Raw genomic sequence first — 13,705 nt, 5'->3', positions numbered from 1 at the left:
CGTAAGGGAAGCTGCAAGAGCTCCCTATCCCAGAATGGAAGTGGGAGATGATTACTATGGATTTTGTGACTGGGTTGCCTCGTACCACACGAGGATATGATTCGATATGGGTAATTTTAGACCGCCTAACCAAATCAGCTCACTTCTCGCCTGTGAAGACTACATATTCTGTTGCACAGTACGCCCGACTCTATATTCGAGAAATAGTCAGATTGCATGGAGTTCCGGCTTCCATAATATCTGACAAAGGGCCCCAGTTCACTTCTCGATTTTAGAGAAAGTTGCAGGAGGCACTTGGCACACAGTTGAACTTAAGACGGCTTTCCACCCTCGCAGACGACAGATTGAAAGGACAATCCAAACATGGAAGACATGCTTCGCATGAGTGTTTTGGATTTTGGAGGTCAATGGGATGATCGGTAGCTTTGGTGGAGTTTGCCTACAACAGCTACCATTCCAAGATAGGGCGGCACCCTATGAGGCACTATATGGAAGAAAGTGTAGGTCTCTCTGTTGGACGGAAATGGCAGAAGCGAAAGTGCATGATGTTGACCTAGTGCAAGACACTTGAGATAGTTCCTTTAATCGAGAACGATTGAAAACCTTTCAAGAGGCGTAAGAGTTATACGGACCAGACGGAGAGATGTGGAGTTTGCAGTAGGCAACTATGTATTCCTGAAGGCTTATCCGATGAAGGAAGTCATGAGATTTGGAAAGAAGGGCAAGTTGGCACCTCGGTATATTGGACCTTTTGAGGTTACTGATAGAGTTGGAGCAGTTGCCTACCGGTTGAAGCTACCACCCAACCTTTCTCACGTTCATCCCGTATTTCACATCTCCATGCTCAGGAAATACATTCCTAATCCTTCTCATGTACTACAGCCAGATGTAATAGAGCTAAAAGAAAACTTGACATTTGAGGAGCAACCTGTAGCCATAGTGGACTACTAAGTGAGACAGCTAAGATCAAAACAGATTCCTATGGTTAAGGTTTTGTGGAGGAGCCAGTCAATGGAAGATTGCACCTGGGAGTCAGAACGGGACATGTGTAGCAAATACCCTTATCTATTCAATGTGTAATCATGTACTTTATTCTGCCTTGTGTAAAATTCGAGGACGAATTTTCTGTAAGGGGGGAAGAATGTAACACCCCAAAAATTTTAAATTTTATTTTTTTATGAGTAATATTGATATTTTAATTTTATTTAAATTTTAAGAAATTATTTGAGATTTTTCAGATTTTAAAAATCGGGTTCTATTTTTCGAAAATATAAACTTTGATGATTTTTAAAAATTAATTTAAAGACCACGTGGTAAAACTAAAAATGTATTTGGAGTCTACGAATTTTTCTGAGTTTTCTGAAATTTTTTTCGAAATTTTTGGACCTCGTTTTCGATCCCAGGGCAGAGTAAAAATTCAAAATTTTATATTCTGAATCGAACCGACCGAATCGAATTGGACCGGATCGGATCGGTAGAATCGGACCGGCCCCTTCTTCTTCTTCTCTTTTTCTCCCTCGTGCGTTTCCTCCTTCCTCTCTTTCTCTCCCATTTTCTCTCTCCTCCCTCCTCCCCTTACCGCGCCTCGCCACCCCCCGGTGCACGTCCCACCGCCACTCGGCCGCCGCCTGAAACGCCAAAAAAAGGTGCCCGAAGCGACGCGATGTGCAAGCGCGCTGCTTCATTTTCCTGGCCGAAATCCGGCCGATCCGACCACCAATCGGACCGGGTCTTGTGTCTAAATCCATCTACTCGTCGAGAGCTTTCCATAGACACCAAGAACACCGAAATCCATTGAGCGGTTTGTCCAATTTTTGCCCGGGAAGTTTTAGCCTATTTTGACTTTTGGGCTAGATTTCTCGCAAACCATGAACCCCACGAGAAAACCGAGAGTACCAGAGCGCTCCACTCATCGAGAGCTTCGCGGCGATATAAATTTCAAATTTTTCCGACACCATTTTTCGGTGGGTCTCACGGAACTTCGCAGTGTTTTTCTGAGCATTTAATGAGTTTAGAAAATTCCGTAAAATTTATGTACTAACCCCCGTTTTGTGGGCTTCGTGTAGGTATCTTCAATTCGCGAAAATTCGACAGTTGTCCGGGTCTATGAATTTCCGGCCAGACAGACCGGCTACTGGAAAAAGTCTCCGAATTGAATCAAGGTTTTGGCTACCTCATCATCGTCAGACGTTCCGAGCACGTCCCCGGAGTCAGAATCGGCAAAGGTAAACCCGAACCTTGCTTTTTCGTAATTTTCTAGTGCTTAAATAGGATTAAAAATCCATAAAATATTCGTGGTAGCTCAGAAAATTATGATTCTTTTTGCAATAGTCTAGTAATATTGCTAAGGACCGCGGGCCAATGTTTTAGAATTTTTAGAGCTTGTATGGGCAATTTTTGCAAAAATGATTAATTATAAGGACAAAATTGAAATTTTACATATTGTGATGGATGACTGATTTGATGGGCCTAGGAGGGGCTGTGTAATGTGATTGAGTTGTGGATATATGGGTTGCGAATATAGAAGTGTGTTTTGAGCCCTTTTGCAGGTTGGGTAGGTCCTAGGTATAGGGGAGACTCTGCCGGATTTTCGGCACGACTTAGGACATATTTGGTATTTTCTTGATTTGTATTGAGTCAATTGTATTAAATAATTGTAATGTAATTGTCAGGTGAGCCGGGACAGCCTTCTTCCTCCGCCCAGCCGCCACAGTGATTGCTGTCAAGTCTATGAGTAAAATATTAATTTTAATTGTAATTTCGATATTATTATATGTTTAAGCATGCCAATGCATCACTTATATGTATGTATCTATGTTGTTAAACTCTAGACACATTTTATATTGCATTCACATCTGTGAAAGTGCCATGTATGTTGTTGTGGTAATTTGGAGCAGTGTGCGTGCGTTGGCGTGCGTGTGATGTGGTGTGGACTATGGATAGGACGGGTAGACAAGGCTTGAGATCTTCGCTAGACCCGGTCCTTCGGGGTAGACAAGGCTTGAGTTCTTCGCTGGGACCCCGATTTGGTTATTAAGTGGAAGTCCGAGCTGAGTTCTTCGCTGGCACAGGTTGGATTTAAGAGAACTGTATAGGGGATCAGCTCCCATATATTATGATTGATATTACTGGGTGTGTGAGTGCTCCAAATTACCTTTTTGCTGTTATGATGTGAAATTATTACTGATGTTGCATTTCACTCTACAGGGTGTATTAGTTTTAGATAGTTATAGAGATTATGGTTAAAATTGATATTTTACTCTCTGAGTCGAACGCTCACTCCTGTTCAATATTTTTCCAGGCCACAGGAGGATATTTTTGAGGTTAACTTGCTTTTCTGCCTCGTAGGTCATTTATTTATTTTTGTATAAACCTATAAACTTCTAGAATTTCCACATGTGTTATAAACATTTAATTGATTTGGGTCTATAATATAAATTGTTATTTTGGATCTGTAAAATTATTATCACATGCATGTTTGATGGACTGGATGAGGGAGCTGAGCTCTCATTTATTTTTATGATGATATGAGTATGTGGAGGGTGAGCTGAGCTCCCCAATTGAGTATTTATTGTGTTTACAGGTCGGGTGAGTCAAAAACTTCCCGTTGAAAGGTCTATTTTATGACCGGACTATGTCCGGTTGATTTCTTGAAATTGGGCCCAAATGGGCTTTAGAGTTGGGTTAAGGAATAGTTAGGCATACTACGGGCCTCGGGGGCTTTAGGCTGGCCCAAGTCCTAGTGCCGATCCGGCCCATAAGTTGGGTCATGACATAAACCAAACTCAGTATTCTCATTAAGAGTAATAAATACTCAACATCTTTTTTTTTAAAAAACACTATTTAATTCCTAACGTTCGCAAGCAGTCACAAACCATAACTTGTAATGACCTTTTAAATATTTAAAATTGCTAAGCAATAAGAAAGTTAAGGTTTCCATTACTAGTGACAAGTAGAAAGATGTCATGACCCAACCTATGGGCCGGACCAGCACTAGGACCTGGGCCAGCCTAAAGCCCCCGAGGCCCGTAGTAAGCCTAACTATTCCTTAACCCAACTCTAAGGCCCATTTGGGCCCAATTTCAAGAAACCAACCGGACAGAGTCCGGCCATAAAGTAAACCTTTCAACGGGGAGTTTTTGACTCACCCGACCTGTAAACACAATAAATACTCAATTGGGGAGCTCAGCTCACCCTCCACATACTCATATCAGCATAAAATAAATGGGAGCTTAGCTCCCTCATCCCATCCATCAAATAGGCATAGAATATTAAGTTTACAGGTCCAACATGATAATAACATTACAGACCAAATTCAAATAAATACTGCTAACACATGCGAAAATTCTAGGAGTAAATAAAATTACACAAATATTGATAAACAACCTGCGAAGTAGAAAAGCAGGTTAACCAAAATAAAATCCTCCTGTAGCCTGAAAAAATATTGAACAGGAGTGAGCGTTCGACTCAGAGAGTAAAATATCAATTTTAACCATAATCTCTATAACTATATGAAACTAATGCACCATGTAGAGTGAAATGCAACATAAACAACATTTTCACATCATAACATCAAAAAGGTAATTTGGAGCACTCACGCACCCTGTAACATCAATCATAACATATGGGAGCTGATCCCCTATACAGCCCTCTTAAAATCCAACCTGGTGCCAGCGAAGAACTCAAGCCGGACTTTCGCTTAATAAACCAAATCGGGGGTCCCAACAAAGAACTCAAGCCGTGACTACCCCCCGAAGGATCGGGTCCCAGCGAAGAACTCAAGCCGTGACTACCCATCCTGTCCATAGTCCACACCACATCACACGCACACCAACGCACGCACACTGCTCCAAATTACCACAACAGCATCCATGGCACGTTAACAGTTATGAATGCAACATAAATCGTGCCTAGAGTTTAACTATATAAATATATGCATATAAGTGATGCATGGGCATGTTTGAACATATAATAATATCGAAATTACAATTAAAATTAATATTTTACTCATGCACTTGTGGTCACCGAGGCGTGGCGGAGGAAGAAGGCATCGGCTCACCTGACAATTTTATTACAATCATTTAATAAATTTGACTCAATTCAAACAAAGAAAAAGACCAAATACGTCCTAAGTCGTGCCTAAAATCCGGCAGAGTCTCCCCTATACCTAGGACCTACCCAACCTGCAAAAGGGCTCAAAACACACTTCTATATTTACAATCCATATATCCACAGTTCAATCATATCACACAGCCCCTCCTGGGCCCATCAAATCAATCATTCATCACAATATGTAAAATTTCAATTTAGTCCTTATAATTAATCACTTTTGCAAAAACTGCCCAAACAAGCTCTAAAAATTCTAAAACTTTGCCCCGCGGTCCTTAGCAATATTACTAAGCTATTGTAAAAAGAATCATAATTTTCTAAGCTACCACGAATATTTTATGGATTTTTAATCCTATTTAAGTACTAGAAAATTACGACAAAGCAAGGTTCGGGTTTACCTTTGCCGATTCCGACTTTGGGGACGCGCTCGGGACGTCTGACAATGGGGGGGTAGCCAAAACCTCGATCCAATTCGGAGACTTTTTCGGTAACGGGTCTGTCTGGCCGGAAATTCACAGACCCGGACAACTGTCGAATTTCCGCGAATTGAGGATACCTACACGAAGCCCATAACACGGGGGTTAGCACATATATTTTTCAGAATTTTCTAAGCTCATTTAATGCTCGGAAAAACACTGCGAATTTCCGTGGGACCCACCAAAAAACGGTGTCGAAAAAATTTGAAATTTATGTTGCCGCGAAGCTCTCAACGAGTGGAGCGCTCTGGTACTCTCGGTTTTCTCGTGGGATTCACGGTTTTTGAGAAATCTAGCCCAAAAGTCGAAATGGGCTAAAAACTTCCCGAGCAAAAATTGGACAAACCGCTCGATGAATTTCGGTGTTCTTGGTGTCTATGGAAAGCTCTCGACGAGTAGATGAGTTTAGACACAAGACCAGATCCGATTGGTGGCCGGATCGGCCGGATTGATCGGAAGACGGGCGGCGGCGCACGCGCGTCGTTCTGGGCCTTTTCGGCGTTCCAGGCCGGTGTGGGGAGGGCTCAGGTGGGGCGCCGGCGAGGTGGGGAGGCAAGGGAGGTGGCGGCGCGGCAAGGGGAGGAGGGAGGAGAGAGAAAAGAGAGAGAGAAGGGGAGGAGGTCGGACGCGCGCGGGGAAGGGAAAAAGAAAAAGAAAAAGGCCGGTCCGGTTCGATTCGGCCGGTCCGATTCAGGATACAAAATTTTAAACTTTTACTCTGCCTCTGGACCGAAAACGAGGTCCAAAAATTCTGAAAAAATTCCAGAAAACTCAGAAAAATTCGTAGACTCCAAATATATTTTTAGTTTTGCCACGTGGTCTTTAAATTAATTTTTAAAAATCATCAAAGTTTATATTTTCGAAAAATCGAACCCGATTTTTAAAATCCGAAAAATCTCAAATAATTTCTTAAAATTTAAATAAAACTAAAATATCAATAATACTCATCAAATAATAAAATTTAAAATTTTTTGAGGTGTTACAAAAGATTTTAGACCTATTGCCCACGTAGTGCTTCTTATCACATCCCTTAGGATTCTTTGGTTAATGGGTTAACAAGATTACTCTTTGATCTGATACAGACAACTGTGATGATATCATAGTTATCTAGCACGTTCATTTCTTAAAGCAGTATGTCTAAACTTGACATTATAAATCTTGCCAAATACTCTAAACATGATAGCTTAACTATCATAGTATAAAAAGATTGTTGCCATTGATTGTGGCCATAACTTTATATCTATTAATAAAATTTTCATCCATTTTGCCTGTTGCCATTAAAGCAATAAACTCATATTTCATTATAGAATGAATAATGTATATTTGTTTCTTAAAAGCCCATGAAATAACTCATCCACTTAAGATAAATATCCAGTCAGACATAAACTTATTATCATTAGCACTAATTATCCAAGTGGCATCATTACAACTCTCAAGTAGTGAAGGAAAATGATAATAACTATCTAACACCAACAATTGACAGGTAAACTTGAAATCTCACAACTATGAAAATGACTTTAATATCATTAAGTTAATGCTAATTAATTAATCATTATTGAATTTGAGATGCTTAACAACATGGTTCATAAATTTTAATTTCTAATATAAAATTTTATAAATATCGATTTGAGTAATAATAAATTGATGTAACCTATTATTGCTAGTTTTTTAGTTATCGTGTACTTCATAAATTAAAAAATAAATTAAATGACTTAAATATTATTTAATAGTTAATCATCTTCTTACTTACCGTCACTCTTTTTTTTCTTTTATGAGTCTCCAATCCTTTCCATCTTATCGACATAGCTCTATGTTCTCTCCCCTCTATTTTCTTTTTCATCTCTATCCATTCGATAATTTCAAATTGAACAATCACAAATCATGGATAAAATTTTCGATTCATGAATAAATATGAACAAAATTTTTAAAGCATGAACAAATTTCTCTTACATCTCTAGCCAAGATCAGATATCAACATGTCTGTATATGCAAATACAAATCTCTTGGCTCAAATCTGAAGACCCAAATACAAAAACCCACAGATGCAGCATGCAGGCGCGGGTGAGGAGTGCCGTCGACGTCAAGTGGAAGAGGATTTGACCCCGATTTGGTCTCTGCTTCAAGAGTCACGACCGGAGAAGCCACAGGGGTTTATTCTGGCCCAACTTGAACCTAACTTGGCCCAATGAATGATGCAGTCGGGTCTAATTAGGACCTCAAAAAAAGAAGTCCAATCCACTAGCCCTAACCACCTAAGGTCCAATAAAGCGATGCAATACGGCAGCGTATTGATGTGCCCACATTTAATTGCGCAACCCCTCCGTCAGTAGGAGCTAAAGTGTGGACTGTGGAAGACCTAATAAATATTGGAAAAGATTATCTTTGTTTGCTGTGCTACGCTTCTGATTCTTCCACTCAAAAGTCGAGGGTTCTCTTCTGTTTTCTTGTTTTATTTTTGAAGAGAAATCTCCAATTATTAGGTAATTGCTTATGTTTCTGTGATATGTTCTTCATTAGAGTACAATGCAGACCCGTAACTCTTTTCAATTTGGATTCTGCTTTTGAAAAAGCTTTTTTTTTTTTCTTTTTCTGGGTATGAATAATTTATTATTATTATTATTATTATTATTATTATCGTTATTTTCCTCCTCTTGTTGTGTTATCAAAAACAGTGGTGCTTCTTTAGTTGTTTGAGTATTACCAGTGATTGACAAGTAAAGAATTTTTTTTTGGGTGGAATAGAATGGGATGCAAAAGGAGAAACACCGGAAGTTGGGGCAGGGTTGATGATGGTGATGATGAGGTGGTTGATTTGGAGGATGATGTGAGGTTGGCCAGGCGATGGAAGAGAAAGCTTTGCGCCTATCATGATTTCAAGCTCAATTCTGGTAGTAAAATTAGCTCTGGTGAAGGTAATTCTAATGAAGGTTCTAAGAAAATCCTTGACATTAACCACATTGAGATTCTTGATGATGATGAATCAATGGATGCCGATTACGAGAATTTTTTCAATGGTAGAGCTTTAAAATCAATTGGTGATGATCATGTTTCTAACCATATGTCTCTGGATGATAGTGACACTGGAAGTCGTGCTTTGGTAGAGAACAGGTCCTTAACTGTTGTTGATGCTCTAAAAAATGTCGGACATCCTCAGAACGGGACGGTGCTGGAAAGCAACAATATTGAGATTGATGATAAAGGAGAATATTGGGATTCTGATTACATGAAGTATTTGGATAGTCTACCTTCTGATCCATTTGTTGATAGTGATGTTTATATTGATAGTATCATGGATAATCGTGTTAATGCTACTGCTTTTAATGGATTAGTAGAGAATGGTACTAGTGGAGATGAATTGATAGAGAATGAATCCATCAATGACGAAGCATATAATAATAACAATGATAATGCTTGCTGTGATATGAATCCTCAGCATAAGAAAATCACAGAAAACAACTATATTAAAATTGATGATCATGTTGATTACAAGAAGCTTGTTGATTTAGAACAGTTTGGTGGTGGTGGTGGTGGTAATGATCAGTCTGTGGACAATGTTGCTGTTGATATTAATTCCGGTAGTCACTCTGTAGAGATTGATCCTTGCAGCAATCAGTCTGTTGAGAATGTTACTAATAATGGTGGGTTTGTGGAGAATAGGTCTGCAAACATTGATGCTGATCACAATGACGATTTGGATGATATTGATTCAGAATATAAGATGTTCCTAGGAAATTTGAGAGAAGATGGAAAAGCATATGTGCTTGAGGTTTCACTGAAAGATGGGATTTCTGTCATTATTAATTATGAAGTGGATGATGGGCCACACAGCAGTTGTGAAGTGGAAAATCTCAGAAAAATGAGGCCTAGTCGAGAAGCTGCAGGTGTGACCAAACATGATTGCAAACCAGAGATGGAATGTGATATGGATGAGAGCTACAAAATTTTCCTGAACTGTCTGAAGAGAGAGGAGAATAATGTGGTATTTGTGCATGAAAGTGGTGCAAAGGTGGTATATGGAGAGGATGAAGAGAGTTCATCTGATTCTGAAGTAATTGTGATGGACACTGATCCATTTGGTAATGAAAATTGTACTCCATTTGTGATTTCAAAACAAGTAGTCGCAATGGTATGTTTCTTTTCCTACTGGTACACACACAAACTCGTAGATATTGTTTTTTGCATGTTTCTTATAGCTGAAATTTGTTCCTTTCATGTATTATTTATGTCATTTTACAAATCAAGGATGTAGATGCCATCGAGGACATTAAGGATTCTTCTAGAAATCATTGCTATTGGTTTATGGAGAGGGTTACAGAAATTCTCAAAAAGCCTTATGACCAAAAGGAGTATACCAAACTCTTGGTAGATGTACATAGCCATAAGCCAATTATAAAGGAAAAAGAATTGCGTAATGGACGGACTAGGGTGTGCCCAGTGCAAGGAATTCGGAAATCATATCTTGATCTGCACCCAGGTAATGTTATTATCAACATTTGTTTTTCTCTTACTCTGCAAGTGCATGTCCTTGTACCTTTGAATATGCATAAGCAATTTTAACCAAACTAAGGTTGAAATTATAATTATTACATTTCATAATGCTTCAATAGTATGTTCTTAGTTGTTAGCAAAAGTGTCTGGATTTTCCTAGTTTTCTAGCAGTTTATAGTGCTAGATAATTCTTGAAACAAAAACGTTCTTTATGCTTCAGTGAACCGCTTTCATATTGGCCAATGACCAAATAATTTTTTTCGCACTTCTCATATTAAAATTCCGGTTTTCATTTTTGGTGACATCACCAACATTATGAGAATTATTTAGAGCAATAATTAGGTCTAAATTTCTTCTCCCCTCATTGCCGTAAACAAATTATTTGAAGATTCTGATCTCTTGTTTCATGATCACAACATCCGGTTTGATCGCGTAAATTTTTGTTGCAGCAGGAAGGCTTGAATTGAAATACTTGGTTCTTGTAGTTTCTTTTACCCCTTTTTTTTTTAAATTCCATACTTTTTTGTTCTTGTTGCTGCTGTGATTGCTGCCTTTTGTATGAAACCTTATGAAAGAAAGAATTCAGAAGGTTTGTGGAGAAGAAGATGGAGAATAGAGATGGAGGAAAATGAAATTAGAGATGAAAAAGATAAGGAAGGGAACTTATTAGGATAATGCCACTGCCTTGATATAACTCCTCTGTGCCTCTCAGCATAAGTGTGGCTCAAGCATGGTCATTATGATGTCACATTTAAGGATTATTTTTGCATTTTGATTTTTTTTGTGTCAGGATTGTTATTTTGCTTGGTATTCATTATCAACTTAGCGTGCTTTGATGTGTATATTCATTATTGATATATTTACAATTTGGGTGGAACTTTAATGTTAAATATTTTTCTGACTTTGTAGATCTTTACACAAAGATCAAGTCAGCCGGATCTGACAAGCCTAAAATTTTGAATCTCTTGCGTGGATTTTTCTTTTGGTTGGAGGTGAGTAGTTTATTTCACGTGTAATTCTTGATGTGTTGGAACTTACAAGGATGGGGCCATTTTGCATTAGTTCATAAAATCCAACCAATTGCAAATTAACGATTAATTCTCTGTAATATGACAGAGCTCAGTCTTTAATTTTGCATGTAAAATAGCTATTCCGTGTTGACTTGACTTTTCATTAATAAATTTGTGGATTGAGTTTGTTGGACATGATGATTTCTGCATTCATTTACATATACATGTGATAACATTTGTGTGTTTGCATTCATTTTGTATTGTTATTTGGTAAACATAATAATTGCACATTCTGATCCATTTGTTTGATGCATATCTGGGTCAGTGTATGCCACACGAAGGAGTTTTTAAACCTTGGATGGACTCATCATGCTTGGAAGTGTTGCCACATGGAAATGTTGCATCTGATTCACATTGACATCTCTGAAGATCATAAGTAGAGTAGAATCTAGCTTGTGAAAGAACGTCCTGGCAGACACGACTGTGCATTCAAATATTGCATCAATTAAAGATGTCAACTCTGTGGAGCTAAGTTTGGTGGCTGAAGGTGTTTGCTTGATGCAACTTTTTCAAAGTTGTGGGGGACAGGCTATATAGAGAAACTGTATTTAATCAGATCATGTCACAACTCACAACCCAAAACCTGTCTATATTTTGTCTAGTTGCTCCATTTAAATCTTATTGTCCATCTTGAAGCTGGCCATCATTATTAAACAGAATCCGTGGCTTCCCCATGCTGAAGTTCAATACTTTTGCATTCATGTTATATTTGATTTCCCCATCATATAACAGCTTTCTGATGTAATGCTCTATGTCTGAACCAATCAGTCGAAGTGTGTATTCCGTCAATGGGGCACCCTGATATCAAGTAACGTGTTAATATCCGATATGGCAAAACAAGGATCAAACAAGGTTGCACCAGCATACAATTTTTTTCTTAAATATACTGGATTTTTTTTTTCCTTGTGATAAACAGACATTGAGCTATTTACTGGTACTTTTGTATCCACTTATCCAAATTTGCAGATTGGCATGACGGCAATGATCCATTGACCCATAAGGTCTTAATTTTTCCTCCATCTTTCCCATATACCAATCGTAGGTGGAGAACCGGTAATCTATGTAGAATATCAGGTCTAATAGCACAGGGATGGTGACAAACTACAAGGTTTGAACCCAACCCATATCCCAATTAAGGGGATACGTTTAGCCTTTAAATGGAGGGACTATCTTAGATGGAGGGACTACCCCTTTTTTATGGATTATCGGTTTTGTACTCTGTGTCAACTCCTTATTGCGTGCAAGCTAGAGATGCTAATGTCATGGATTTATTGGGTGTTGTTCTAAGCAAAAATTCCTTGGTGGTTTACCCAATAAAATAAGGCATTAAACGTATGGCAGACATACCTCATAGTGATCCACAAGCTCTTGGAAGTAAGAGTAGACCTTGTGACAAGTCTCATCCGTCCACACAAACTCATTTGTAGGATCAAGAAGAAGGGTGAGCTTATCCATTTGAGTTTGATCAAATTCCCAAGTTTCAGGGTCGATGTAGGCTGCATATATCCTCACATGGCGTGTGACGCAGCTAAGCCATTGCCCTCCATATTCTCTGCTCATGTTCTTGCTCTTCACATTCACTTGTGGTTCCACTGGTCTTGGCTGTGTCGGTTGCTTCACGTTCTGTTTTTCACCTTCCTTTTGCTCATTCACTTGCTGTGTTTCTTGGACTTCAGCTTGCTGTTGAGCTGAAATGGAAAGCACCTTTTTTTTATTTAGTTTTCTTTTGCCCCCAACCCAACCCAACATGGAGAACTTAGTAGAAGCCATGTAAGAGGATGTCCCTGCCATTGCTAAACCAAGTATTTTTATGATAACCAAATCAGAAATCTGCAACTTTCTGTTTGTTAGTTTTTCTGGAAATTGCATTTTAGTGCCTGGGGTTTTAGGAAATTTGAAGACGACCAACAGTTTTAGAGCCATCTATTTTCTGGATAAGATAGAACTTGTTCTATACCAGGTAAGATTAAGAAGAAATATGTGTGGTGAAGAAAATCAGAAAATTGGTGGCCACCATTTATGGTATTATTGCATTAGGTGCCCTGTATGTTCAAAGTATTTCTGTTTTTCATCTCTGCGATTGATCCATGACCTTAAACGTAAATACATTAATATGAGACTGAGCACCTCATGAAAATTGATCCATAAACGTACCGAGCCTAAAAATTGATTACATGATTTCACAAAATCCGTGATGATAAATTTTCTTCTTTTTTCGGGTGCTGCTCAGATTCGATCGAGTCTAATACTACAAACCCTAAAAACTGCCTTCCCATTTTCCCATAAAAATTAAGAATAAATAAAATGAGAAAACAAATAAAATAAAATAAAAGGGCAGGAGAGAGGTTGATCATTAAAGAAAGAAGATACAGTCATTCAGTTAATCTTAAGCACCCAACCAATAACCATCCGGCTTAAAAAAATCCACATATGCTTTTCATTTTGCATCAATGAACGGCCATACTGAACTGTTATTTGACGAACAAATAATAAATTTTGGAGTTGAACACAGATTTGCAGGGAACAATTTCATAAATTCAAATACTTAAGGATTGAATAAAA

General features: G+C 38.5%; 2 protein-coding genes across 3 annotated transcripts; one reads left to right on the top strand and one right to left on the bottom strand.

Annotated features, from left to right (window-relative positions):
* The first annotated feature begins 7,517 nt into the window (after nt 1-7,517).
* On the top strand, nt 7,518-11,849 carry LOC110647564 (uncharacterized). Of its 2 annotated transcripts, none has more exons than XM_058137606.1 (5): nt 7,518-8,065; nt 8,258-9,711; nt 9,828-10,059; nt 10,983-11,065; nt 11,409-11,849. In XM_058137606.1, exons 2-5 carry the CDS (start codon nt 8,329-8,331, stop codon nt 11,499-11,501), a joined length of 1,791 nt encoding a protein of 596 aa, XP_057993589.1. In that variant the 5' UTR covers nt 7,518-8,065; nt 8,258-8,328; the 3' UTR covers nt 11,502-11,849. The 2 variants fall into 2 exon arrangements, with proteins under 2 accessions (XP_057993589.1, XP_021657160.2); XM_021801468.2 differs by having other exon boundaries at nt 7,520-8,065; nt 8,328-9,711.
* On the bottom strand, nt 11,678-13,081 carry LOC110647565 (NAD(P)H-quinone oxidoreductase subunit M, chloroplastic). The gene is made up of 2 exons (XM_021801469.2): nt 12,491-13,081; nt 11,678-11,941 (listed from the first exon to the last, which is right to left on the bottom strand). The coding sequence occupies exons 1-2, from the start codon at nt 13,064-13,066 to the stop codon at nt 11,762-11,764; spliced, it is 756 nt and encodes a 251-aa protein (XP_021657161.2). The 5' UTR covers nt 13,067-13,081; the 3' UTR covers nt 11,678-11,761.
* Nucleotides 13,082-13,705: the final 624 nt, after the last annotated feature.

This window comes from Hevea brasiliensis, chromosome 16 (assembly GCF_030052815.1).
Source record: "Hevea brasiliensis isolate MT/VB/25A 57/8 chromosome 16, ASM3005281v1, whole genome shotgun sequence".
NCBI lineage: Eukaryota > Viridiplantae > Streptophyta > Magnoliopsida > Malpighiales > Euphorbiaceae > Hevea > Hevea brasiliensis.
This window is presented reverse-complemented; position numbering and strand designations above follow the sequence as displayed.